Source organism: Cupressus sempervirens, chromosome 11, assembly GCF_028749045.1.
Source record: "Cupressus sempervirens isolate cs-2001-9-10 chromosome 11, ASM2874904v1, whole genome shotgun sequence".
In the NCBI taxonomy this organism is placed as follows: Eukaryota; Viridiplantae; Streptophyta; class Pinopsida; order Cupressales; family Cupressaceae; genus Cupressus; species Cupressus sempervirens.
The window spans coordinates 433,774,012-433,799,502 of NC_143128.1; the positions used below are offsets into that span (position 1 = coordinate 433,774,012).

A 25,491-nucleotide genomic window follows, 5' to 3' on the forward strand; every position below is an offset into this window, starting at 1 on the left:
CAATACTTTGGGTTCAAGGGAAATGTGTGAAACCCCAAGGATGCATATTATGGAACACCACAATTATGTCATTTTTATATTCAATCTTTTGCAAATATTACTTTTAAATGTATTTACTGCACATTGAAAATTAATTTTGAAGCACCACCTTTATAACACTTGAAAATTCTTAATACTTAAGCACTTATATATTCATCTATCAAGTACATTATTATGGAGCAGATGTCTGATTCATAACCAAACTCCTCCAGACCTGGTGAGTTGCAAGGCTGGTGACCCTAAGCAAGTATGGGAGACTTGGCACCAAGTGCTTGCCGGATTCAAGTCGCAACAAAAGCAACCCTAAACAGATTTGGAAGACTATGCAACCAAGCATTGCCAAACAAGAAACCCTAGATGGGTTTGGGAGATTCAGCAACCAAGTACTTGCCAAACTCACAAAATGTCATGCCCCCGCAAATGAATTCAGCAGATCACAGTTTTTCTAGCAAATAAAATCAGAGCCTCGTTTTATACTAAACTTAGGCACTCGGAATTAATTAAAGGCCAGCCACTTTAAGGGAAATAACAGTATTTTGTGCTAAGGAAGCCAACTAATTATGGGATTATAATATATAAGGACCAAAAGTATAAATAAGCCTGGGCAATAGAATTAAGAACGTGATACTGAGAATTAGGAATAAAGATAATAATAATTATTCTTGGAACCTGCAACTCCACATGAATACTTAGAAGGAAAAATTAATACTATGAACAGAACACTTGGAAAAATCCACATGCCAAGCTAGGTAACACAAGGCAGAGGAATGGTTGAATAGGTTCTTTTCATAAGTCTGATAATAAACACAGAATGATCTGCAACAGAAAACTGAGCGCTCAGGATACAAGGGCAATTTAGAAATTAATTTCTGTTACCTCACTTGCCTGCAATCTGTAGAAAATAGTTCAGACTATATTCTTAGCTCCCAGCCACACACAATGAAGATTCACTGCATCCTCAGAACTCAAGCCCAGCTTCATTTCGAGGGTTGATTGCCGAATGGTTTCCAGACACATTGAACAGAGAATTCAGAGAGTGCAATCTCTGTCGGTGCCTCAGATATCCTTGACATAGCAAATATATAATTTCTCTAGACTATAATCTCTTTCAGCCAAAATGTAACTCCTTTAATGCCTGAGTCTATTCATGGGAACAATTTAAGTATCCTGCCGTCGATATAATACTTCCTGTGACTATAGAGTATAGACTCCCGCTATATATTATATGTGAGCCTGAAACAAAACAGTAGTATTCCACCAATAATAATTTAGGCAATAATTGTTTAGGCTCAAATTTCTCTCTCAATGACTACACAGGAAAACTTGAAAATTTGTTTGAAATATATCTGTGCACCCATTACAGGGTCTTGGCACCAACATTTGTCATATGCAAAAACCTTGGGAATGATATAGTAATAAATGAATGGATCGAATATTACTTTTACTGTGCATCATATATTTCAATTTTCACCACACATATTAAGAGGCCATTCAACAAACATTAAGGTTATAACTCAACAATCTTTAATATTGCAGGTCCAAAATACTATTCTTCAGAGAGAAATTAAATAATCTTCGAGGTACTTAATACCACTGATTCTTATTACTCCCTTAAAATTATTCCACAAATAATAATAATAAACCCATGTACTCTCATGACAGATATATCCACTGACATAAACTGCTTCATGTAAATATTTCTTAATATATATTTTTCAAACAATTTGGTGAAGCTTCTAGATATTTCCCTCATGATAATAAATATATAAGTTACTAATTAATTAGATGAATTAAAATTAAGTAATCCCTTTTGATATTTAATGTATTTGGATAACTTTAATTTTATTTATTTATTTCACCACAATTTTGGAAAACACTTCCACTTAATTATACCATCATGTGAATGGGAACAAACAAAGCCATTCACAAACAACCAAGAAATGTGTTTGGGGACATACATATCCAACAACAGAAAAGGTGTGAGAGCCAAGTCATCATTGTTGTGCATGAGCCACCAAGTAGATAAGTGCCACTCTGATCACAAATAATATGAGACAATTTCTGCTGCCACCTGGAAATTGATCTTGGTTTTAGTCAATTTGGCACAAGTTAAATTGTCACTAATGCAAATTCATGACATGGTCACTAGTGACTAACAAGAGGTCATCGAATGTCCTCCATCATCCAATTTGTGTGCTACTTATTTAGCAAATTTGTCTTTTGAGGCGCATTTCATCAGTTGTGAGGAAGAATATATCCTCCCCTAATCAAAAAACAGTCCCGGAAGATGCAGGAGGATGTTGGCACCAGCAAAAATGGGAAAATACCAAAATCTATTTTTTCAGTATTTTCTCTATTCTAGTAGTTTGCATCTTCGGAGGCCTCCGGGGCATTTCTGGGCTTCGGCAGGCCCAAGAGTCATAGCTGCGCTTAAGACTTCAGACACTAAATGGAGAACTTTAGAAGATCTTTCCATAAATTTTGACAGTTCATGATTTCGAGCTGCGAGTAGAAACTTATGACTTCTACAAGTAGACATAATTTTTAATATAGATTTTTATAGTTTTTATAGTTGCTAGAATTTATCTTGTAATTAATTATCTTGTGGACTCTTCAGTTTCATTTCCAAGGGATGGTGATGACCCTTGGGATCCATCATACTTGTATAAACTCTATTTTCGAATGGAATGGATCACTTTTGGCTTGCAAAACATTTGTTGTGGAATTTTAATGGTTTTCAATTAAATCACAATACCGCAGGTTCTATACCAGGTATTGTAATCTGAATTCTTAATTCAGATCAGCGGTAGCAAAGCTTGTTCGCTCCTGTATGTCCCCATCGTACGTGGCCAGCTTATCGAAGGTTGGAATTAGGCATGAGAGATCTCTCAAATTATATTCCTTTGAGACGCACACGATCATAGATGGCAAAACAACAACCTGAGGGGATGGATGAATCCTTCAAAACACTTGTGGAAGAGGCATTAAATAAACAATGTGAAGAAATGATGCAACAATTTTCACAAATGCTTGGAAAACGAGAGGCACAAGCCAAGTCCAAGCAATTCAAAATTTGGTGGGCAAACCCCATGCAAGTTGCAGGTAAATTTTGATATTCCAACTTTTCAAGGTAAAATCAATGCAAATGTTGTTGATGACTAGTTGTCCAAATCAGAGAGGTACTTTTGTGTTAATAGTTTCTCGGATATTGAAAAGATAACCTTTGCCCTCCTCAAAGCTGAGAATCATGTGAAGTTGGTGTGGGAGGTTCACTTAACAACTGAAGAAAACCAAGAGGCTTAGGATGAACATGAATTTTCTATGATAACTGATGGAAAACCCATATGGGAAGAACTTGTAGAGCATATAAAACAAGACTATTACCCTGAGGATACCTATGAACAAAAATATATGCAATGGCAATTACTCCGACAAAAGAAAGACCAATCAATTCAGGAGTACACCAACATATTTCATGCTCTCTCTGCAAAGCTTGGCATCAAAGACTCAGAAACATATCAAGTTTTGAAGTATAAGAGTGGTCTTCATAGATATATTCAAACAGAAATGGATTTCTTGAATATAGAAACATTGTCTAGTGCTTTCAAATATACATCAAAAATTAAGAAGTTCAAACAAAAATGGAGGGAAAATCCAATGAACAACAAATGGAAAGGTGAAGGTAATAAGCCAATGGGAAAACAAACAGCCAAGGAGCCATCTCCAAATTCACCAACAAAGAAGACGTGGGGCATAAAGAAAACAGGGCTAGAATCAAGTAAGTGGTGCGAAGTCCATAAAAGTCCCTCTCATAACACTAAAGATTGTAGAACTATAAAGAATTTAATGATGGAAACCCATGAAGAAGCTATTGCACCCGAGATGACAGATTTTGGAAAACAAAAGAAGGATGAACAAATCATTGAGGCTAACCCATATGCCACAGTGGTCACTACAAAGGTATTTGCTCGTGATGATGAAGAGAGACTATTCCACTCACAAATGTGGGTAAGAGGAAATGCTTTGCATTTTATTGTTGATAGTGGTAGTCAAAAGAATTTGATATCTATTGAGACTGTAAAAAGATTGAATTTGAAGACAACATCACACTTGCAACAATATTCTATGGGATGGGTGAGCCAAGGGAGAGATATTCAAGTAAACAAGCAATGTCGTCTATCATATTCCATTAAACCATTCAAAGATGAGGTGACTTGTGATGTAGCTCCTCTTGATGTGTGTGATATTTTTGTTAGGGCAGCCATACATGTATCAACGTCATGGGGTGTACGAGTCTAGGCCACGAAGTGTGACAATCAAATTAGGTGGACAAAAGTACCAGGTTCCAGAGGCAAGTCCTACACACTCTACATCTTTGATTAGTATAAAACAATGTAGAAGATTAATAGTCCAAACTGGTACATTTGTGTTATTAATGATTTGTCTTGAGGAACAGATGAAAAATGTGTGTAATTCCCATTCCATGGTGTCCATCACAACAAAGCAGCAAAGATCAATAGATCAGATTCTAACAAAATATCAAAATGTGTTTGAGTTACCAATAGGGGTTCCCTCACATTGCCAAGTTAGACACTATATTGATTTGATATCAGGAACCCCATTACCTAATGAGCCAGTATATAGGAGGTCAGTTCTAGAAAATGATGAGATAAAAAGGAAGATACAAGAATTGATTCAGAAAGGACATATCCGCCCAAGTGAATCTCCTTGTGGTAGTCCAATTGTTCTTGCAAAGAAGAAGGATGGTACATGGTGGCTCTGTATTGATTATAGATCATTGAATAAGATCACTGTAAAAAATAGATATCCAATTCCTCGGATAGATGATATCTTAGACCAACTTAGAGGGACAAAATTCTTCACTAAAATTGACTTGAAATCTAGGTACCATCAAGTACCAATTGATCCAACAAATGTATGGAAGACTACTTTAAAATCTAAAGAGGGATTATTTGAATGGTTGGTGATGCCTTTTAGCCTCACAAATGCCCCAGCCACATTTATGAGGATGATGAATGATGTGCTTAGGCCATTCATTGACTCTTTTGTAGTTGCATATCTGGATGATATTCTAATTTTTAGTAAAACTTGGGAAGAACATTTACAACATGTGGAACGGAAATTTTCTGCATTGCAAGACCATGGACTCTATGCAAATAAGGAAATATGTTATTTTGGTATGAAAAGTATTAAGTACTTGGGATATGTTATTGATAGTGAAGGTGTTCACGTTGATCCTAAAAAGATCCAAGTAATTAAAGATTGGCCTGCTCCAAGGAATCTCAGAGAGTTGGGTAGCTTCTTGGGGTTAGCTAACTTTTATCGCAGATTTGTGTTTGGATTTTCACATTTGTCTTGGCCTTTGAATCAATCATTACGAGGAGGTATGAAAGCAAAATTCAAGTGGACAAGTGCTCAACAAGCAGCATTTGAGGAGTTAAAACAAAGGTCATGTTCTGCACCAATGTTATCTCTTCCTGATTTACAACAGTCTTTTGAAATACAAACTAATGCATTAGAATATGCCTTGGGAGCAGTCCTCATGCAACATGAACATCCAGTTGCCTACCATAGTGAGACTTTTTCTGATACAATGCATAGATATCCCACCTATGATAAAGAATTATACGCTATTATTCAAGCTTGCATGCAATGGAAACATTAGATATTGGGAAAGGAGATATAATCCACACAGATCACAAACCCCTTCAATTTTTGCAAACACAAGGCAAATTACAGAATGACAGGCACCAAAGACGGTCAGCTTATCTTCAACAATTTCATCTCAACATTTTTCATAAGAAAGGAAGCACCAATAAGGTAGCAGATTGTTTGAGGAGGCCGCCAATTACAAGAATAAGTAGGGTATTAGAATCATGTAGTCACCAAACAGAAAATTGGGCCCACTTGTATGGACAGGATAACGAATTTTTTGTTGTTTATACTCGAAATGTGGAAGGTAAACATGTAAATGATTATTACTTGCAAGATGGCATGCTTTACCACTTTGGCCAAATTTGTGTTCCTGAGGAAGAACGTAGGAAGTTAATATGGAAGTTCACTACAATAAGGTTGCTGGCCATTTTGGAATAGGTAAGACTACTAATATACGGCAAAAATATGTTTACTGGCCAAAAATGAAAAATAATGTGATAGAATACATTCAAGCATGTACAACGTGTGCCATTGCAAAGCCTGCAAATCGTAAGTTGGGTTTATATTTACCACTTCCTATTCCAGATAAACCTTGGCATTCAATTTCAATGGATTTTATGTCTGGTCTTCCTACCACTAAACATGGGTGTTGGACATGTTGGTTCCCAAAACCACGGATCAGAATCCTACAAGTCTTGCCAACTCGATGCTATGATATCCAACCGGTTATGGCCAACTTGATGGAACTAAACAGTGTAGTTCAAGTTCCCTACACTTTTGGCTCTACGAAACCAAGGCGGGTGTACCTAATCCTAAACAAAACATGTGAGTCCAAGACACTTATAGTAGATCGATTAGAATGCGAATGTATTGGAAGTTTCCCAAACAGCAAAGATTATAGAAAACTTCAAACTTACAATTTATGAATTAAGAATAATAAATGAATATATGAATGTTCCAAAATAAAAATAAGTTTAGATTAATGCAACAAATGAATATATTAATTCTTCAAAGGGAAGATATGAAATTATTGCCACCATATGGATTGCGAATTATGAAAAATATAAAGACCAATGTCGAAGGGTGATAGAGTCAGTAATATAAGTTCAAAACATACAACCTTATAAAATTCTACGCGCATTAATTATAAACAAATTTAGTAATCAAGATACAATGGATCAAATATCTGGACGCAATTTTAAAATAGTCTAGAATGTATTTTACCTCTTGTGGTTTGGAGACAAACCAAACATAGATTCGAAAACAATTAAATATTTTTGAATATCTATGATGTTCGATTTTAAAATGCTATAATTGATCTTGTCCACTTATCTATCATATAACTTATTTATAAAATAAAAATAATAATTATAAAGGACTAAACTATATAATATTTTAACTCTAAGGCTTCATGCAAATAAAATAAAATAAATATTTCTTACTGATCATGTCGGAAGTAATATTACACCGTAGACACTCCTTACGTATGACCCATCCAATATAGTTTGACTCCAAAATCACATATGAATATATTATACTATATGAGTTGTTATTTTAACTTACTTTACCTCACTCACATGTTAACACTAATTCCTAACAAGAAGTGTTCATGGGTGTCGGATGCACCCTGATACTCTCTAGATGTGCTCCGGATGTGCTTTGGATGCACTCGATGTACATCTGAGTATATCAAGATTGTGGATGTGCATCCAAACAACATCCAGCTGCATGTCCACATCCAAGTGTATCCACACCAAATGCTGGGGCTGCTGGTACAAATCTGGTCAAGGAGATGTTAATGTTTCACAATGATTGTAGTTCACAAAGCCTCTAAGCGTTCTCCAACTCCTACGAGTTTTTGATGGGGAGAAGCCCACAATGGGCTACACATGTGAGGGCATAGATTAGATTGGACAAAGGAGGCCATTAGATCCATTAATACAATTGTAAGTATTGCCCCATTTGTGAAATCATTGATAAACAATGGCATCTCCAAGTTCACAAGCCTCTACATGAAGCTATGTATTTCCTCAATACAACATTCTAATTCCATCTTGAATCAAGATATGGAGGAGGTTCTGAGCGGGTTCTGTATAAACATATAGTGAATGACACATAATTCTAGTATTAGAGGACAAGCTGTCACCAAGATTGAGATTTTTTGACTGCAAAAGGAGATCTCTTGGAACAAGATAATATACATGGCAACTCGGTTGACATTAAAGCTAGGTAAGAGTCTATTAAATGCATAATTAAATTTTAAAAATTATTGAAACTAAAAGTTGGACAGTTTGAGTGATTTTATTTTTCCTAAAATAAAATGCAGGTGGAAAAGATTTTGTGCTAAAGGGTACCAAGTAATTAGAGGAACACAATTCTAGAACTGAGCCAACCATGCAGTCCTTCATGTTGAGAGTACAATTGGAGTGTGTTTAAACACATGCCAAAAAGCACAATAAACACAATTTGAAGGTTGAATAATCTAGCTTACATTCATTACAACATTCGCCTTTGCCACATACAAATTTTGAGCAGCAACTTATCACCTGTCACACTAGAGGAGGTGTATCCACAATCAAATTGAATCACTGAGGTAGACCATCCTATCTTTAGTGATGACACCTAGATGGAGTTGACCATGCTGATAGAAGCAAAGATTGTAGCCATGGTAAAGGAGGATATTGCATGGGCAAACGGATGTTGGTGTAAGTGTCCTAAGGCATAACCAAATATCAAGACCACTTATTATCCAGGACTTATCTTGGATACCCACATAGTAGGATCAAGTGATGAGCGCTCCTCTAACGAATAGACTTATAGTTTTTCCTTTGATCACAATTGTCATATTTCATGATTTTATTATACAATCGACAATATTTATATATCTAAATGTCTTATTTTCTTTAGCTAAAATTTGGTTTATAACTTCACAGTTATGTGACAGTTGTATACTTATGTATGTGAACAAAGTAGCTTCTAATCGTTTAGTTTATTGTGTCCTCAAAGTTAACTTATTAAAGGGTGCATAAAACAATTTTTAAATCCTTCAAAATCTAAGTTTCATAAAAATGTCACTTGTTGAGTAGGTGCCAAATCTAGATGCTGAATCTAGGTATGGGTTAAACAATCAGCTTTTCAAGTCTTTGCGCAAGTTCAAGCCTTGTAACACTGTAAAATACAATTCAATCTAATAAACTAAGCTGTGGTCTTCACCTAAGTAATCAAAAGCCCATGATCAAAACAAAAATAAAAACGAGAATGTCTAGCATTACATCTAACATCTTTCAGATGTCCAACTAACAAGCAGAATGTTGCATTTCTCCTTAATTGTTGGATAAGTAGCAGGGTTCACCAGATTACTACATTAATTTTCTGACACAAATTCCAACTTGAGAAAGACACTCAGAGAAAACTATAAGGAATAAGTAAACATACGAATGATGAGAGTCCTTGTTGCAAAAGAGCAGCAGGAGAAACAAATGGAGGATCACTTCTTCTTAGTGCATGGAAACAATCTACCTGAAGACAAAAAGCGTACAATAAGCTAGTTTTATGTTTGCAAACGTTCCGTCTCATCAACAATGACAATATCATACACATGGTTATCTTAAGTTTAAGATATTAGAAGATCTTACTTCCCTGACAAATTTCAACCTACAAGCACAGAGCCAGTACATACCAGTGCTTCCACATAGAACTCTGGTACATAAAGAAAAGTTTGATCAGTTTTGCTCAGTATCAAAAGTAATTGCACTATCCACATGCATGTTGCATACATTCCCCTTTGCTTCCACCTAGCTGAGAGAGAAACTTTATACCTGCAATGAGCACAGTAATCAATAGTTTAAGAAACACAAAATGTTTCAAAACTTGCGCAAATTTCTGTGGAATAAAACTCTCAACCACTTGACTATGTTACACCAAATAGCTAATATTGTGTGTCATTACATCATCTGCTATCTGTTGACAAAAGACATCATTAGATCAAATTGATATTCTAAAAGGTGACACTGGCTACAGCAATGGAGATTTCACCTTCTGCAAGTGTATGTTAATTGTTACATTGATATAACCACTACTAAATGGCTATTAAAGGAACTGTAGCTAGAAATTCAGTTATTGATATCAAAAACAAATTATAGAGTTGCTTAAAATTCACCTCAGAAATTAGAAAACATTTTGGTAATATATATGTCAAAGGAAGAAAATCATTCTTGATAACCCTAGAGTAAAATCCATTTAAATTAAGGTTTTGTTATCTGTGATGGGAAATTCTTCAAGATGGCATTCCTTTTCAGAACAAAATTCTCTTCAAACTCGGCTTTCACATCATAATCATTACCAAGGATTATCTTTCCTAAAATGATCAGAAAAAAATGGTAACTTTTCATCATAATTTCACCACAAAAGAATATTGCATTAAAACCTGAGGCTTGTGTGAGTAACAAAATATCTTCTATAATATGAATCAAACTGTTTCCATGGTAAATTTAACAGAAAAAGCTCCTGACCTCAGCATTGAAAATCAAAAACTGCCAAGATTTTTCTGATCATTTTGTATAAATATTTTTCGGCAAATACGCAACAGCCCACACATATTCCATTTTCAGCAAACACACAGAGACTTCTAGCAACGACAAGAAGCTAGTGTTTTAGCCTTATTCTGACATTTTTTGGCAGCAACTGAGCAACAATACAAGCAATGTCTGGCAGCAACATTTCCATTTTTTCACATCCGTCTTCTAGTCTTTTGAAGAGCTTGTGGGTGGCAAGTTAGCAACAGGTGCAATTATGCATATCCATCTGCTTCTGAGAACATTTTATTTACATCTCTTTTACAAAATGAAATAAGCATTGTAGACAGCTGAAAATGGTGATCGCCCATGTCTCCCATTTTTTGTTATCTTTTGTGTTATAAGTCAATTTTAGCAATTTATAATCAATTTAGATTGATTTTTAATTTTTATCATTTAACGTTGTCTTTTTATTTATTTTGATTAAGTTGTCATTTTGCTTGAGGTTTAATCAAATAATTTTCACAACTATTTAATGAATGTCCTAATGTCCCCTTATTGCATAAATAGATTATAATTATTTATGCTAATTGTCTTTTATTTCACCGTCAATTTTCAAGTGGCTTTTTATTTCTTATTGTATTTCACATTTAAATATTTTATCATTTAAATGACCTTTGGACTTTTTAAAGGGGAATATTCGAATTTGTTTTATTATTGAGCTTTTATTGTTGACTCTCGGATCTTCCTTTCCTTCTGGCTTTTTGTTTCACCTTTTGTGTTTATTCATTTTCACGTCATTTTTCTATTCAATGACCTTATTCATTCAATTTTGGTTAACCATGTTTCAAGTATCCTCGTGTTGTTATTTCGTTTTTATACTTGCTTTTCAAATCCATATTAAAGCACCTGTCATTAAAGAGCAACATCAAATTAATGAGAAAGAAACACAATGGAGCACAAAGGGAAGTTTGTATAATTTGAATGAATGAAACTCACAAATTTCCCTGTCTACAAGCACCTTAGCTTTATTTTCTTTTTTCAATTTATTTTTTGTTGTTGTTTGTAGATTCCAAGAATGGTTGCAAGTGCTTCTAGCATCAAAGACGCCTGCTTCAAAATAGATAGACGCTTCCCCTTGTGTAAATATGTGGAAATGACTCAACCAATGCCAAGTGGAGGAGGTTATGTGTGGATTTGCAGCCATTGCAACGAGGGATCTAGCAACTCTCATAGTAGAGTGAAAGCACATTTGTGCTTTATTCCTCAACAAGACATTAAATATTGTACAAGGAAACCAAGAGTTGATGAGATGCTACCCAAAACCTTTCTTCCAAACCACATTGTGAATAAATATATTCAAGAACAAAAGCAAGTAAACAAAGCTACTAAGAGGGAAAATTCTCATCCTTTGCAAAATGCTAGGAAAAAAGCATAACTGTCATCTATGGATTCAACTACCACTCCCAATGAACCACCTACAAAGGGACATCCATTCTTGCATTCTCCTCAAGCACAGATTGCAAGTAAGACAGCAATGGGGCCCTTGGAAACATCATTTCAAAATGAAGCTAGAGACAATGTCGAGCAAGCCATAGCGAGATGCATCTATGCAAATGGATTGTCATTTAATGTCGTTCGCTCACCATATTGGCAAAAAATGGTGAGAGCAATTAATGAGGCTTCAAAGAGGTTCAAGGGTCCTCATTAAGAGAAGGTGTACACCACTTTACTGGATAGAGAGGTGACCAGTGTAGAGGTTTCCATGCAGCCCATCAAGGATTCATGGATCAAACAAGCACTACAATAGTATCTGATGTGGAAAGATGCGAAAAATTGCCCATTCATGAATGTTATTGCAATGTCCACAAGAGGTGCAATGTTTTGGAAGTTGTGGATTGTGAAGGTCAGTCCTTTCATTGCAAACATTCTCATCCAAGCCATTGAGCAAGTTAGCCCATAGAATGTTGTTCAAGTAATAACGGACAATGCCAACAATTGTAGGGTTGTCGGCTTATTGGTTGAGGAGCGCTTCAAACACATTTTTTAAACACCTTGTGTTGTGTACTCACTCAACCTAATGCTGCAAAAATTTGGCACTAAGATTGAGTGGATTAAAAAAATGTATGAAGGGGGACAAGAGATCCAAATATTTACCATGAACCACCATATGACACAAGCCATATTTAGGCAATTCTAGAAATTGGAGCTCTTGAAGGTAAGATCAATTAGTTAGAATTTAAACATGTTTTAGAAATCTAGTCACTTTAGTTCAGCAAACCTTCTATGTTTTTAAATTAAATTTTAATCTTGATTTTAATTTATTATTGTTTTGATCTTATAATAGGTTGTCGAGACCCGCTTTGCCTCCAACACTATTGTTTTGAGACGTCATGTCAAGGTCAACGAGGCATTGTCTAGAATGGTAATCAGTGTTAATTTGAGCATTGGAGGCAATCTAATAGTGCCAAGGCATTAATACTAGATGATTCTTGGTGGGAACGTGCTGAGTACCCTCTGAATTTCACTGTCCTATATTGAACATGATCCAATACACTGACATGGATAGACCTTGCTTGGGTGAGGTATATAATGACATTGACTCCATGATTAAGGATATTACAAATATCATAAATGAGCAACAAGAAGATCCTAATGAAAAGTTCTTCAAGGAGCTACAGGTAATCATGGTGGAGAGAAGGAACAAAATGACTACGCCTTTGCATCTACTTGCCTTGGCATTGAGCCCTAGGTCCTATAGCCAATCAGTCACCAGGGGAACTACCAATACAATTGCCCCATACATAGATACTAAGTTGCTCAAGGGTACAAGGAAGCCCTTCGAAGTCTCTTTCCTAAGCATCTAAGACCTATAGTGGGGTCTGAAATCATGAGTTTTGTGAGCACTGATGATTGTGGGCTTGAAGCTCTTGAAGACAAGAACAATGTTGATGCTCATAAATGGTGGTACTTCCATGGACAACTATAAAGCCCCTACAACCCATTGCCATCAAAATTTTATCACAAGTTCTTTAATCTTAAGATTCTAATTTCTAAATTCTAGTAGATAAATATTGAGTTTATATCTCTAATTTCAGAATTAGAAATCTTGATAGGTTGCTAGTTCATCATGATCATCTGAGAGAAACTTGAACACATACTCCCCCATCCACTCAATAAAACTCAACCGACTAAACTCTGAGAAAGCGGATAACTTGGTCTTTGTGCATTTGAACTTGAGGCTCACAACACACAAAGAGATTACTTACAAAAAAGGGAGGGCATTCGGATGTTGATCAAGAGTCTATGGAGTTGGAAGCCCACTTTGATGCCCTTGCAATTGATGATGGTGGTCACAAGATACTTAGTGATGTTGAAGTTGATCCTAAGGTTGGGCCTAAGGCTGCTAGTTCTGATGCTAGTGGCACTATTTGTGCTTCTAATCTGCAAATGGTGCATATTGATGATAATTTCTGATGATATTTGATCACAGATGACTGATTATTAATGTTGACCTTGTTGTTTTTGAATTGAAACATCAATATGGTGGTGTATAATGGCATTTTGTTATGTCATTCGAACTAAATCGTTAATATATGTGGTGGTGTATTTTGCTAAGTTGCTTTAATATTAGCATAGTAGTGTATCAAGTTATTTGCTGCAACATATTTTTACATTTATATAAAAAAAAATTAAAAAATCTTGTACAAATGTACCCAAACCCAACCCAAAAAAATTTGACAAATCTCGAACCTACATCCATACTAGAATTTGAACTGCCAACTAAGTTATTTAGGGATAGTATTCCATAAATAGATTACATAATTGCAGTAAGAGAACTGTAATTAATTATCACCAAGCATAACAATCATAAGTAATCCCTATTTTAAACAAAGTATCCTAAAAGCATATGGATCCATTTCTCACCTTATTTCAATTGTCCAGCCATATTGGGCTTGCAATGGGAAAGCATGATAGGGCGTCAGAAGACTGTCCACCTCAACCAAAGTCCATGGACATGGAATGAGCCTTCGAGTCAATCTATCCCCTTGGCCCACAATCAAACTAACTTGAGGTGGGGTACTTGATGAGAGAACTCGTACTACATCTCCTTACCAAATGTTTAACAATAATTCCAAATATGATCACTAGTACAAATAATATAAAAAACTTATAATCTTATGTTTCTTGTTAGTTTATGGTAAATCAATGTATTAACGAAGGAGATGAAGGCTCCTTGAATAGATTTAGAAATATAATTTTTCTAAATGAAATAATCATGAACTTAAGACAGAAAAGGGAACTTCCTAAAGCAATTAAAATGATCATTAAAGAACCATTACAATATTCTAAATTCTAATACCCTCCCATAATAGTCATCATTTGAATTAGCCTACAAAAAATAGAATTTGCAAGTCTTTTGGTCACAAACGCATTAAAGGTTGACCCCTTCTCATCAAAACATTCCACTTGATGAACCTATTATTGAGTCCCTCAGTAAATCTACAAAACTTTTGAGGATGGTCATATACGCATAAAAGATTGACCCTTCTCGTCAAAACACTCTACTACATGAGCCTACAGTGGAGACCCTCCATAAATCTATAGAACTTATGAAGACAACCAAGAAGATAACCACAATCCTTCCAACCCGATGTTGGAAAACAAAATTGTCTATTCCTATAGTTGGAGACACCAAGTTCAGCTTGTGAAACTAAAATCACAATTTTGGCAAGAAAATTTGTCAACCCTTGTGTGGCCCATTGTCTGGGAAACTCTAGCTGCAATCAAGAACTGCTGCAAGAAAGTACAATTTCTGTGAAATAAAATACCAAACCCTTGATGTGATGCTGAGATTACCCACAAAAATTGCCTAATTTTTTTACGAAAAATTTTGAAAAACCCACGGCAAAACATTATGAAACCCAAAAGGAATTTTTAAGGGGAAAATCGAAAAAAAAAATTAAATGATTTTTTAGGGGAAAAATCAACCAAAACCATACAAGATTTAAAGAGAAATTTTAATCAAAACCCACAAACATTTTTTGAGTAACCATCATTAAAAACACTCTAAAACATCAATCGTGACTTTTTTGCAAAAAAAAAAAATTTTAAAAAACCCTTGGAAAGAAAATGCATGATCACAAGTTTTGGGGAAAAACCGCACAAAACCTCAATGAGTAACTGGTACAAAATCTAAGACACGAATCAACACACAACTTCGATTTTAAGGAAAAGGGGTAAAACCCTTTTACAAATCAATTGTTATAAAAAAAATGTGCAAAATCTACAATGATTTTTTTAGGAAAAATTTGTAAAACATAAGCAGAATATATTCAGAAAGTTTTTCTAAACCAATCCAAGATTAGGAATCCATAGAACATTTTTTTTATAAAAAAATTAGTAACCCCAGCAGTAAGTTTTTATGGACAAAAATTAGAAAACCCTAAAGCTAGAGAGCCCTCTTGAATTGCTGAAACCTAACCAAGGCATACAAGAATTAACTTGTCTCACGTACTACATACTCTAAGCTCGATCTTAAAGCCGCAACAATAAAAACAACGGATTTACGAATCACAGATCAAAATTGTTGTAGACTCATCGCTTCCAAAAGGACGTCATGCAGATAATAAAACCTTGCACATGAGTTCAAAGAAGGTCAAAAACCTAAGCCATCTAGTTAAACAAAACAAGTGAAAACCACCAAAACGTGAGCCAAAAAAAGATAGAAAAGGACATGACAAGGAGTCATTGCCACCAAAACAATACATGAACAAATGACAATTGTCATTGAACTGCTGTGAGATTTTCACACCATCACCCCATTGCAAATGGGTACCTCCCTTTTTTGGCTTTAGCACAATTTCAATTCTCCAATTCCAAGAGATAAGTTTGAGTGATTTTGGTCAAGTTTGAGGAAGGGTCTATTGAAAAAGAGCAAAATCATTCAAGCTTGGACTTTAATTTCAAGAAGTGATGAATGGATTAGGGATGCAAGTGTCCAAGGACCAAGACAACCAAGTTTGACTAATAGATCCTTAATGAAATCTGCATTGAGTCTAGCTTGGAGAAAAGGAGATATCAACTAAGTTTGGACAGCATTGGGAGTAGAGTGTTCCAAAGCCTCTAAATAATCTCTTAATCCTAAGTCAGTTTTATATCAAGATGAGGTCCTTGGACTATAGAAGAAGTTTCACCACATAACCAGCCAATTGGACCCCCTCGCCATCAATTTTGTCTAACCAAGATTCAAGTTTGTCAATATATAAGCCAAACAAAGTGGGGCATAATAAGCCCCCTCACTTCATGCCAATGTCACTACCAAAACACTCAAACATTCCATCGTCAGTTCTAAGAATGACTCTAACTCTCTCATAATGTCTCTGTACATCTGCTCTATACAAATTCCGTATGCCTAATTCTTCCATTCTATTTCATAACTTATCCCTAGTCATTGTATCAAATACTCTCTTGAAGTCCACAAAAAAGAAATATGCTTCTCCCCCTAGTTGTCCCATAATTTCTCAATCAAATACCAAAGAGTGACAAACTGATCAATGGTAGAATGCCTAGGTCTGAAACTCGCTCGCCCTTTTCGCTCTTTTTCCTTCCCCCTTTGCCTAACTACTGATTCTACATTCCATCATTGATACAAAGAGTTCTCCAAATAGAGGGTTAACCATTATTGTGTGATAACTAGATGGGTTCTTAAATAGCGCGATAAAGACACTAGCAGTTCAATCAATAGAACCATCTTGAATGACCTTGTGAGGAGCAAGGAGATCACTTCCCCACTTTAGAGATTTAGCTTAAAGCCCATCAATATCACTAGCCTTTCCATTTGCTAATTTCTTCACTCTTAGTTAAATATCATCATCATTGAAAAGCTCCAAAAAAGTGTTCACAATGGGAGGGCGTTGTTCTCATGAATCCACTCATAAAGTAACTTTGCGTACTCTAACCAAATGAAACCTTCTTTCCTTTATATCTGCCAATGTAAAAGAGAGATCACACCTCCTCATCATATATGCCCTTTGGCAAAAGTCCAAAAACTTTCACAATAACCACCCTTTGAAATAGTACAGCCCTTCATTATTAGTGCCCTTTCAAAGAGTTACTTCCTTATTTACTTCTCATTCTTCATTCCTTTCATTGATCCTTCCTTGATTCACATGCTTCATTCTTTCTTCCTTCCTCCATATCCCCCTTGAAATGAAGTTGTCTTCTCCTTTTCATATCGCATGTTTGAAGGAGACAAACTTTTCATTTCATGCCTTTTGACCATTCACTAAAATTAATTCAACTTTAATTATGTTATATTTTAATTACATTCTTTTATAATGGTAATTTCATTTTTATTTTTATTCTTTCATATTTTAATTTTATTATTATTTATTCTTAAATCCTAAATCAAAAAGGGGTCATTATAGAAAGGTTTAGGAAGTATCATGCATAGTACAAAGCTAAACATAGTCATCATTGCACTTAGTATTATCTCTGATCAAGCAAAACTATGGTTATATTTAAGGAGAGACTCCAAAGTAGAGCCAAGAAGATTGGACAATTTTCATTTTGGTAAATTTAATATATTTGACCAAGTGATAAGAAGGTATTCAGATCAAATGTGCTGCTATATGCAAAAAATTATATTAATGTCAATGTTGAGAACTTAAATCTCTTTGAATCTTCAACACTAAGTGAAGAAATACTTTTTTTTGTCTTCTATTGCATGACTTGTAAATGATTCACAAGACTTGGGCAACAATGTCATTTCACAGAAGAAAGTAACAGTGGCAGGACACAAGAGACATGATGGTCTGATCTGAAGGGTCAAGAGCCAAACAAGTCCAAGTGGTAACCCAAAGACAAGGTGAGAGAATTGTTTCCTCTGTTATAAATATTGGTTTCTGGAGACAAAACCTTCAAATTTTGAGAGGTACAATCCGCAAAGGATCAGGAAAAATAAGCTAGATTAGATAACATGGCCACTAATTCATTCTCTTGAAGACAAGCCAGTCCAAAGACATTCCAAAGGATTATTCTCCTAACATAATATACAAAAGTTTAAGCAAAATGAAAGCATGAGTGATATAAGTGATCCAGACACTCATGGGGCTGAAAGCACGCTAGCTATCATTGACAGATTCAAATTTTTAAAATAACCCAAAATCATTGTACCAGTTCAGCTAGGGGCAAAACCGTCATTTACAGATGAAGTTCACACAACAGGTTTTCGACTGACGCTATCACTTACTACTGACATTCACACAACAATTTGTCTACAATTGAAACCATTCCATGCCCAACAAAATAGCAGAGCACAAAAGATGGGAAGTTTCGAATACCAGGTTCTGGAGACTATTGAGCTTCTCTTTAAAGCACTCTTGTAATTCTCATGGTATAATACCCCAAGAGAGCATTGTAATGTCATTTCTAGTAGCATTTGATTGAGTTCTAATTGTTTTGCTTCAGCCTAGGAGTCTTTAACGAGTTGTTGTCACTGGAAAGTGTTTGAGCATGCTATGCGTAAAAGATGTCCATTAAAGCCTCAGACACACTCTAACCCTTGTGATAGCTAAGAAGATTGTGGTAAAAGGAGGAGATCCCTTGCTCTTTTATAGTTTTCTCTCTATCTGGGTTTCTCCAAGTCAAATATTGTTGCATACTACATTAATAGTGTTCTTAATCTTGTATTGTTAAGCGTCATTCCTTGTCTAAATTGCACTCAACAAGATAATATCAAAAGCATTGCATAAGGAGCAACAACTTAAATGAAATATACTAATATTGTCTATTAGTAAGATTCCTCTTCAAGAATTACATAATGGAACAACAATAGTAATTTTGGATCAAGAATGCCTAAAAAGTAAAAACTTTTACCCTATGTTCCGTGTTGTTCCATGTACAGGGATGGTAAGGTACTCGGGTGCATTTTAGGGACAGCAGCAAATGGCATGATACATTTTGGGGATGGCAGTTAAAGAGGGCCCATATTGGGGGTGGCAATAAAAACATAGATAGTATATTGATACTCAAATTTGAACTTCAATGCATGATAGCATAATTCAAGTTTTTATATTTGTCAAATGTATGAAATTTGATATTCACAGTAGCATGTTCACAGACTCTAACTATACCAACAATTAAATTTAAATTCACAATTTCATTGCTCCGTGTTTTCATTATGACAAAAGACTCAAAAAAGTATACAAAATAATAAATTAAAACTGTGACGACTAATATACATTTCTGACAACCATAGGCTCTCATTTGGCACATACAATATTTCAGTTTACAAATGCATCCAATCGGCTTTTGTTCATTCTACACCCATATACTCTCATTTTGTAATTGTCTTCTCTACTACGACTGTATGTAATAGAACAGGGTAACAATTACATATTTTCATTGAACAGGGTAACAATTACATATTTTCATTGAACAGGGTAACAATTACATATTTTCAATGAACAAGACTACATTTCCATTCCATAGATACATGCAATCATTCAACAAAAGTGAATTTCCTTTCCATAGTTGCATGCAATCACTCTAATCCCCATTGATGAAAAAAGTAACATGTGTCATTACACTTAAAATTTTACAGTTGTATCAAGTCATTCTATAATTGTACAGTTCATTCTACAATTGTATGCAATCATTCCAAAGTTCTACACCTTCTTATCATGCATTTTCTCTATCTACAGTAAAAAAAAAAAAATTTAAATATATATATTTGGACCGTACGGCATCTGACTATTTGCAAGACAATTGAGAAACATCTCAAACATCCATAGCCATCCAGGTTACAGAAGGGTAACTCATGGAGGACCTGTGCTGGTTTGTCTGGTGAAGACAACCAGGAGACATCCGCTGCCATCCTGTTGTACTAAAGATTCTTGGGAAGCAGGGATGCAGGTTGGGAAGGAGGACACATCCCTGTGTAATAATGCATTTACCTTGTCATTATTACGAAGTAATTGGAAAATATTTGTTTGATATTAACAAAGACCAAGAGGTCCATATATACAAAACAATAAATTGATGTTTCCTTAGGAAACAATCGTAAAGAATAGAAACATTCTATTCTAGCTGAAAGAAAGCTAAACATCTAACTAAAGCTAACTAAACATATACAATAGATTACCATTAACTAATAACGGACTATTATCTATTATCATAATACCCTCCCTTAATCGTTAATCTATCTACAACACCAAGCTGTCCTCTAAATTTGACAAACTTATCAAGAGACCAAGAGACTTGGTGAGAATGTTTGCAGTCTGAATTTGTGGTAGGAACATACTGCAAATCTATTGTCTCGTCTTCAACCAGCTGTCGTATGTAGTGACAATGAACATCCACATACTTAAAAGACTAGATTCTGTGCCAACTTGATAATGCCTTCGTTATGTGAATCAGTTTCTGGATTAGATTGTGTGAAGATTTTTACCATCAACGTTTCGAATCACACTACGTGATCCATCATCACGTAGTGTGATTCGAAACGTTGATGGTAAAAATCTCCACACAATCTAATCCAGAAACTGATTTACATAACTATGATGGATTGTGAAAATCTGATCGCATTAATAAATGACTTCGTTATCAACAAACAGAGTAGTCGGTCCTTTTGGTGACATCTGCATATCCCCAAGCATCCAAAGAAGCGAAACAGCTTCAAATCCTGCCTTAATAATCCCTCTGTAGAGAAGAGAGAAACTGCTTGCTGCTTCTTGCTGGTCCATGTAACTACACCGGATCCCAAACTGAACACATCCAAAAGTTGACTTTTTATCCTCAACAGAGCCTTCCCAATCTGAATCTATGAATCCACTGAGTCTAGGATTAGAACTTTGAGAGTAAAGAAGTCCATACTCTGAAATGCCCTTCATATAATGAAGAACAACACTTTGCTACCATCCAATGATCAGCCTTAGGAGCTGTCATAAAGCGGAAGATGTAGTTGACTATGAAGCTGATGTTAGGCCTAGTAGCAAAGAGGTAGATGAGGCTGCCTACTAGTTGCCTGTATGTAGTATCATCAACGAAAGGAGAATCAGACTTGGCTGATAACTTGAGACCTTTCTCCATGGGTATACATACAGGCTTGCAATCTTGCATACAAAATTTGTCTAATAGAGCATGCATATTTGGACTGAGAAATGAATATACTAGAAAATTATTGCCAAACTTCAACACCTAGGCATCAATCATATCAAAAGATTGGCATAAATTCTATTTGATTCCCTAAATCAAAAATGTTAAACTACTAGTGATGATCAAATCATTCACATAAATAACCGGAAGGATGATGTCATTGTTAGTAGTCTTGATATACAAATTTGAGTCTGATGAACTCCTCTTGAAGCCTTAATCACTAAGCTATTTATCAATTTTTATGTACCATGCCTGAGGGGCTTGCTTCAAGCCATAGAGAGCTTTGACCAATCTAAGACCTAATGGTCTTTACCAGCAACCTTGAAACCAAAAGGTTGCATCATGTAGACTTGTTCATGGAGATCACCATTCAAGAAAGCACTCTTGGCGTCCATTTGATGGACCTTCCAGCCAAATTGTAATGTCATGGCCAGGACTAATCTAATGGTGCTCATCTTTGCAGTAGGAGCAAAGGTCTCCTCATAATCAATGCCCTGACGTTGAGAAAAACCCTTCGCAACTAAACGAGCTTTGTACTTATCCAAAGTACCATCCGATTTGTATTTGATTTTGTAAACCCATTTGCAACCAATGGGTTTCTTCCTTGCTTGAAGATTAGAAAGGACCTAGGTGTTACTCTTCAACAGGCTCTAGTGTTCAGATGTCATGGTCTATTCCAACTCTAGAATTCCTTTAGCCTCGAAATATGTTTGAGGTTCAAACACACTGTGAATGTTGGCCATGAGAGCAAAGTTGATAGACTTTGTAGGTTTGCTCTTTTTTCGAGCAATTCTTCCATCAATGAGCTCATCATCACGAAGATCAACAAGTGTCTTAGCCCACCACTTAGGCTAGAGTGGAGAATGACCAACATTAGTATCAAGAGATGTTTGGTGATTAGGTTCCTCATCAAAAGAATCTAGATCAAACTCAGGCGAAGCATCTAGAAATCAACGTGATCCTACAAGAGAAGTTGGAGGTGTTTGTACAAGGATCACTAATATAACTAGAGCTGCAGGGGCTACTGGAGGGCTGGAGCCCTCCCATCAGGTGGACCTAATGGAAGCCGAGCTCCCAAATCATGACCCTTTATAGGCTGGTCTACTGGATCAAGAACGGGAGAAACAAGCATGAAAGGTCCTCGTTGCTCATCAAAGACTACATCATGACTGTAGATGAGACGAGATGTCTCAACATCAATCGAGCGGTAGGCTTTGTGATGGACTATTGTATCCAACAAGCATGAGTTTTTGACTCTTGGCATCCAACTTGGTGGATGACACATCAAGGATCCAAACAAAAGCAAGGGAGCCAAAAACCTTCAGGTGACTAATTCTGGGCTTGCGACCTAATCAAGCCTCTTCCGGAGTTTTACCTTTGACCACCACTGTGGGTGACCAATTCAATAGATAAACTGCAGTGTTAACTGCTTCTACCCAAATCTTCTTCAGAGCATGTCTGTGTTCAAGCATGAATCGAGCCATCTCAGTGATTGTTATGTTCCGATGTTCAACTACACTGTTTTGTTGCGGTATGTGGGGTGTGATTAATTGGCATTTGATGCCATGAGTGTCCAAGAAGCTAAAGAAAGCATTAGAACAAAATTCCCCCCATTGTTTGATCTAAGAGTAATAATTGATTTCCCAGACTCTTTTTCAACTAAAGGTCTAAACTTTTGAAATACAGGAAATGCATTTGATTTCTTTTTAAGGAAATACACCCACATTTTTCTACTAAAATCATCAACGAACAACAAAAAATACCTAGACCCAAGAATAGGAGTGGCCATAGGGCCGCAAATATCGGCATGAACAAGCTTAAGTACCAAAGAAGCTCACCATGAATCGCCACTGGTGAAAGGTGTGCTATGTTGCTTCCCAGCCTGGCATGCATCACAAACTCCAAGCCGATGAGGTTGAATCTCTGGCAATTCGAAAACAAGCTCATCTCGAGCAAGCTGTGAGAGATAATGCGCATTGAAGTGCCCATATCGTTGATGCCAAAGTGTGATAACAGAAGATCATCGAGCAACCATAGCTAAGTCCCAAGAATAACCAAAATCAGCAAGTCTAAAAAGACCATGATCCTCAAGACCCACCATGCTCGATCAATGATGGTAGATTTAGTTCCATCCCTAAAACATAGTACAAATCGAGGAAAATGAGATTCCTCCCAGCAAACTAAATTTGAATATTGCCTTTGCCGACAACCGTGTACTCTTCTCTACCACCAAAAATAAAAGAGTTTGAATAAGGCTGGTAGTCAGTAAACCAGTCTTTGCGGTGAGTGAAATGACGAAAGGCACCTAAATCAATGTACCAGGAAGACAAATTCACATGATCTGCAAGTGTTTTAACCATGAAGACGTAAAAAGCAAATTCTATCTGCTCAGTGTGCTTTGTATGCTACAGTGGCAGATCAGAAAAATGCTACAGGAAGTAACATTGTTGAAAGTGTGACAAGAAGTTAATGTTATGTTTTATGTTTTGTTTTAAATTTTAATGTTTTCAATTAAGTCCTATGTGTGGTGGCATAACTAAAATGGTAATTCAATGAGCCTTCTAGGTATAGCCACCTAGGACAACGTATGTGTTGATTTTTCAGTTATGTAGTTTTCTTTAAGTCATAATTTTGGGTGTTCAATAATTAATCCAATCAAATTCTGGATTGTGACAGAAAGCTGGTGACAGTTTTTTCTAATTTCTTGGATTCTCATGATTTCAAGAAATGTTCTTGAGAAGGAGATGTTTCATATTCCGACTGGATAGAGAGAAAAGCCAGTTTTTGATGTAATAGAAGGATTGAATGCAGGAGAATAGAAAGTTTTTATATTTAGTGTTGATTTTTTTGTGTTTTTCGGATTGAAGTGTGATTTTTCTACTTTTTCATCGTTTTGGAAATCAACATTCCGAAGAATCACGAATGTTCTAATTCTGCAAATCGTATGTAAGTTGACTCTTTGTATTCCTTCAAAGTTTAGAGTTTTCGAATTGTATTACAGGACCTTTGATTGGTGGTATTACAAGTCTGATATAGATTATTTTGAGAGTCGTTCCTTGACGATGGAAATCATTTAACTCTCTGCGATCAGTTCTACAATCGCAGATGAGTATGTATATAAGTTTATTTGCTGTTTTATTTTCTTTTCCATCCTTGCTATCGATGCATACAACCGCGCAGGTTTAAATTTGTGAATCGGTTGAATATTTCATATATTCATCGGTATGTGGAAGATCACAGAGTTTATATGTGATAAAGGGAAAAATTTCTTATTTATGTGGAATTTCAGAGTTTGTATGGGTTTGAAAATTTCAATATCGGCGGTCAATTTTTATTAAGGTCAAGTCTAAAAATCCACGCATGAAAAGATGGTGTAGGTTTAAAGATTAGTAAATGTTATTTGCTGGTCAGTCTGTGGTCGGGTTGATTTTGGGTTTTATTTTCGCGAATATGTATTACAAATACATTGCAAAAGATTCGGGTCGGATTTCATTAAGTTTGGTGCAGAAAAATGTTGCGACAGGAGGTTAGGAAAGTTCATGTCGCATGTCAGTTTTCACTAAGTATTGAAAAATCAGTTTGTTAACAATCAAGTTTGGTTTTAGTTTGATCCTGGAGGATGTATGTGCCCCTTGAAGCAACTCAGTTGAGTGATTAATTTCCTCTTGAGTTTTCCAAGGTGAGGCTCTGCATCAGCATTGTTCGCTTTGGGCTGGGAACTTGATTGCTTAGATTGTGTAGCTAAGCATTTCCGACATTCAACCTTCATGTGTCCAAAGTTGTGGCAATAGTTGCATTGAATGTTCTTCTTCCAGGAGCCATCTCATGCTAGAGCAGAAGACTTCTGCTGAGACGGCTACTGAAACTTGCCTTTATCCTTCTGAAAGGATTTAGCAGCAAAGGCTTGCTCTATGGAGATGGAGTTGGAGCTGCTATCGAACTGTTGTTTCCACCTATCTTGCCAAAGCAGAAGTGTGCAGAGATCAATGAACTTCAAATCAATACCAGAAGATGTAATGTTGAGTCTTGATAAAATGCTCATAGGACTTTGGTAAACTCCTACAAGTGAAAACCACAATATCCTTTTCCTCCATCTTGCGAC

At 35.8% G+C, this 25,491-nt stretch overlaps 1 protein-coding gene across 1 annotated transcript in view; it reads right to left on the reverse strand.

Moving 5' to 3' along the window:
* The window catches only part of LOC149530283 (E3 ubiquitin-protein ligase RKP), a 150,031-nt gene that overhangs the window by 34,076 nt on the left and 90,464 nt on the right, over positions 1 to 25,491 (reverse strand). The window contains exons 5-6 of the mRNA XM_089810944.1: positions 9,395 to 9,533; positions 9,151 to 9,234 (exon numbers count right to left, since the gene is read on the reverse strand). Of these exons, the coding sequence (XP_089667070.1) occupies positions 9,151 to 9,234; positions 9,395 to 9,533 (223 nt within the window). The remainder of the gene's footprint in view (positions 1 to 9,150; positions 9,235 to 9,394; positions 9,534 to 25,491) is intronic.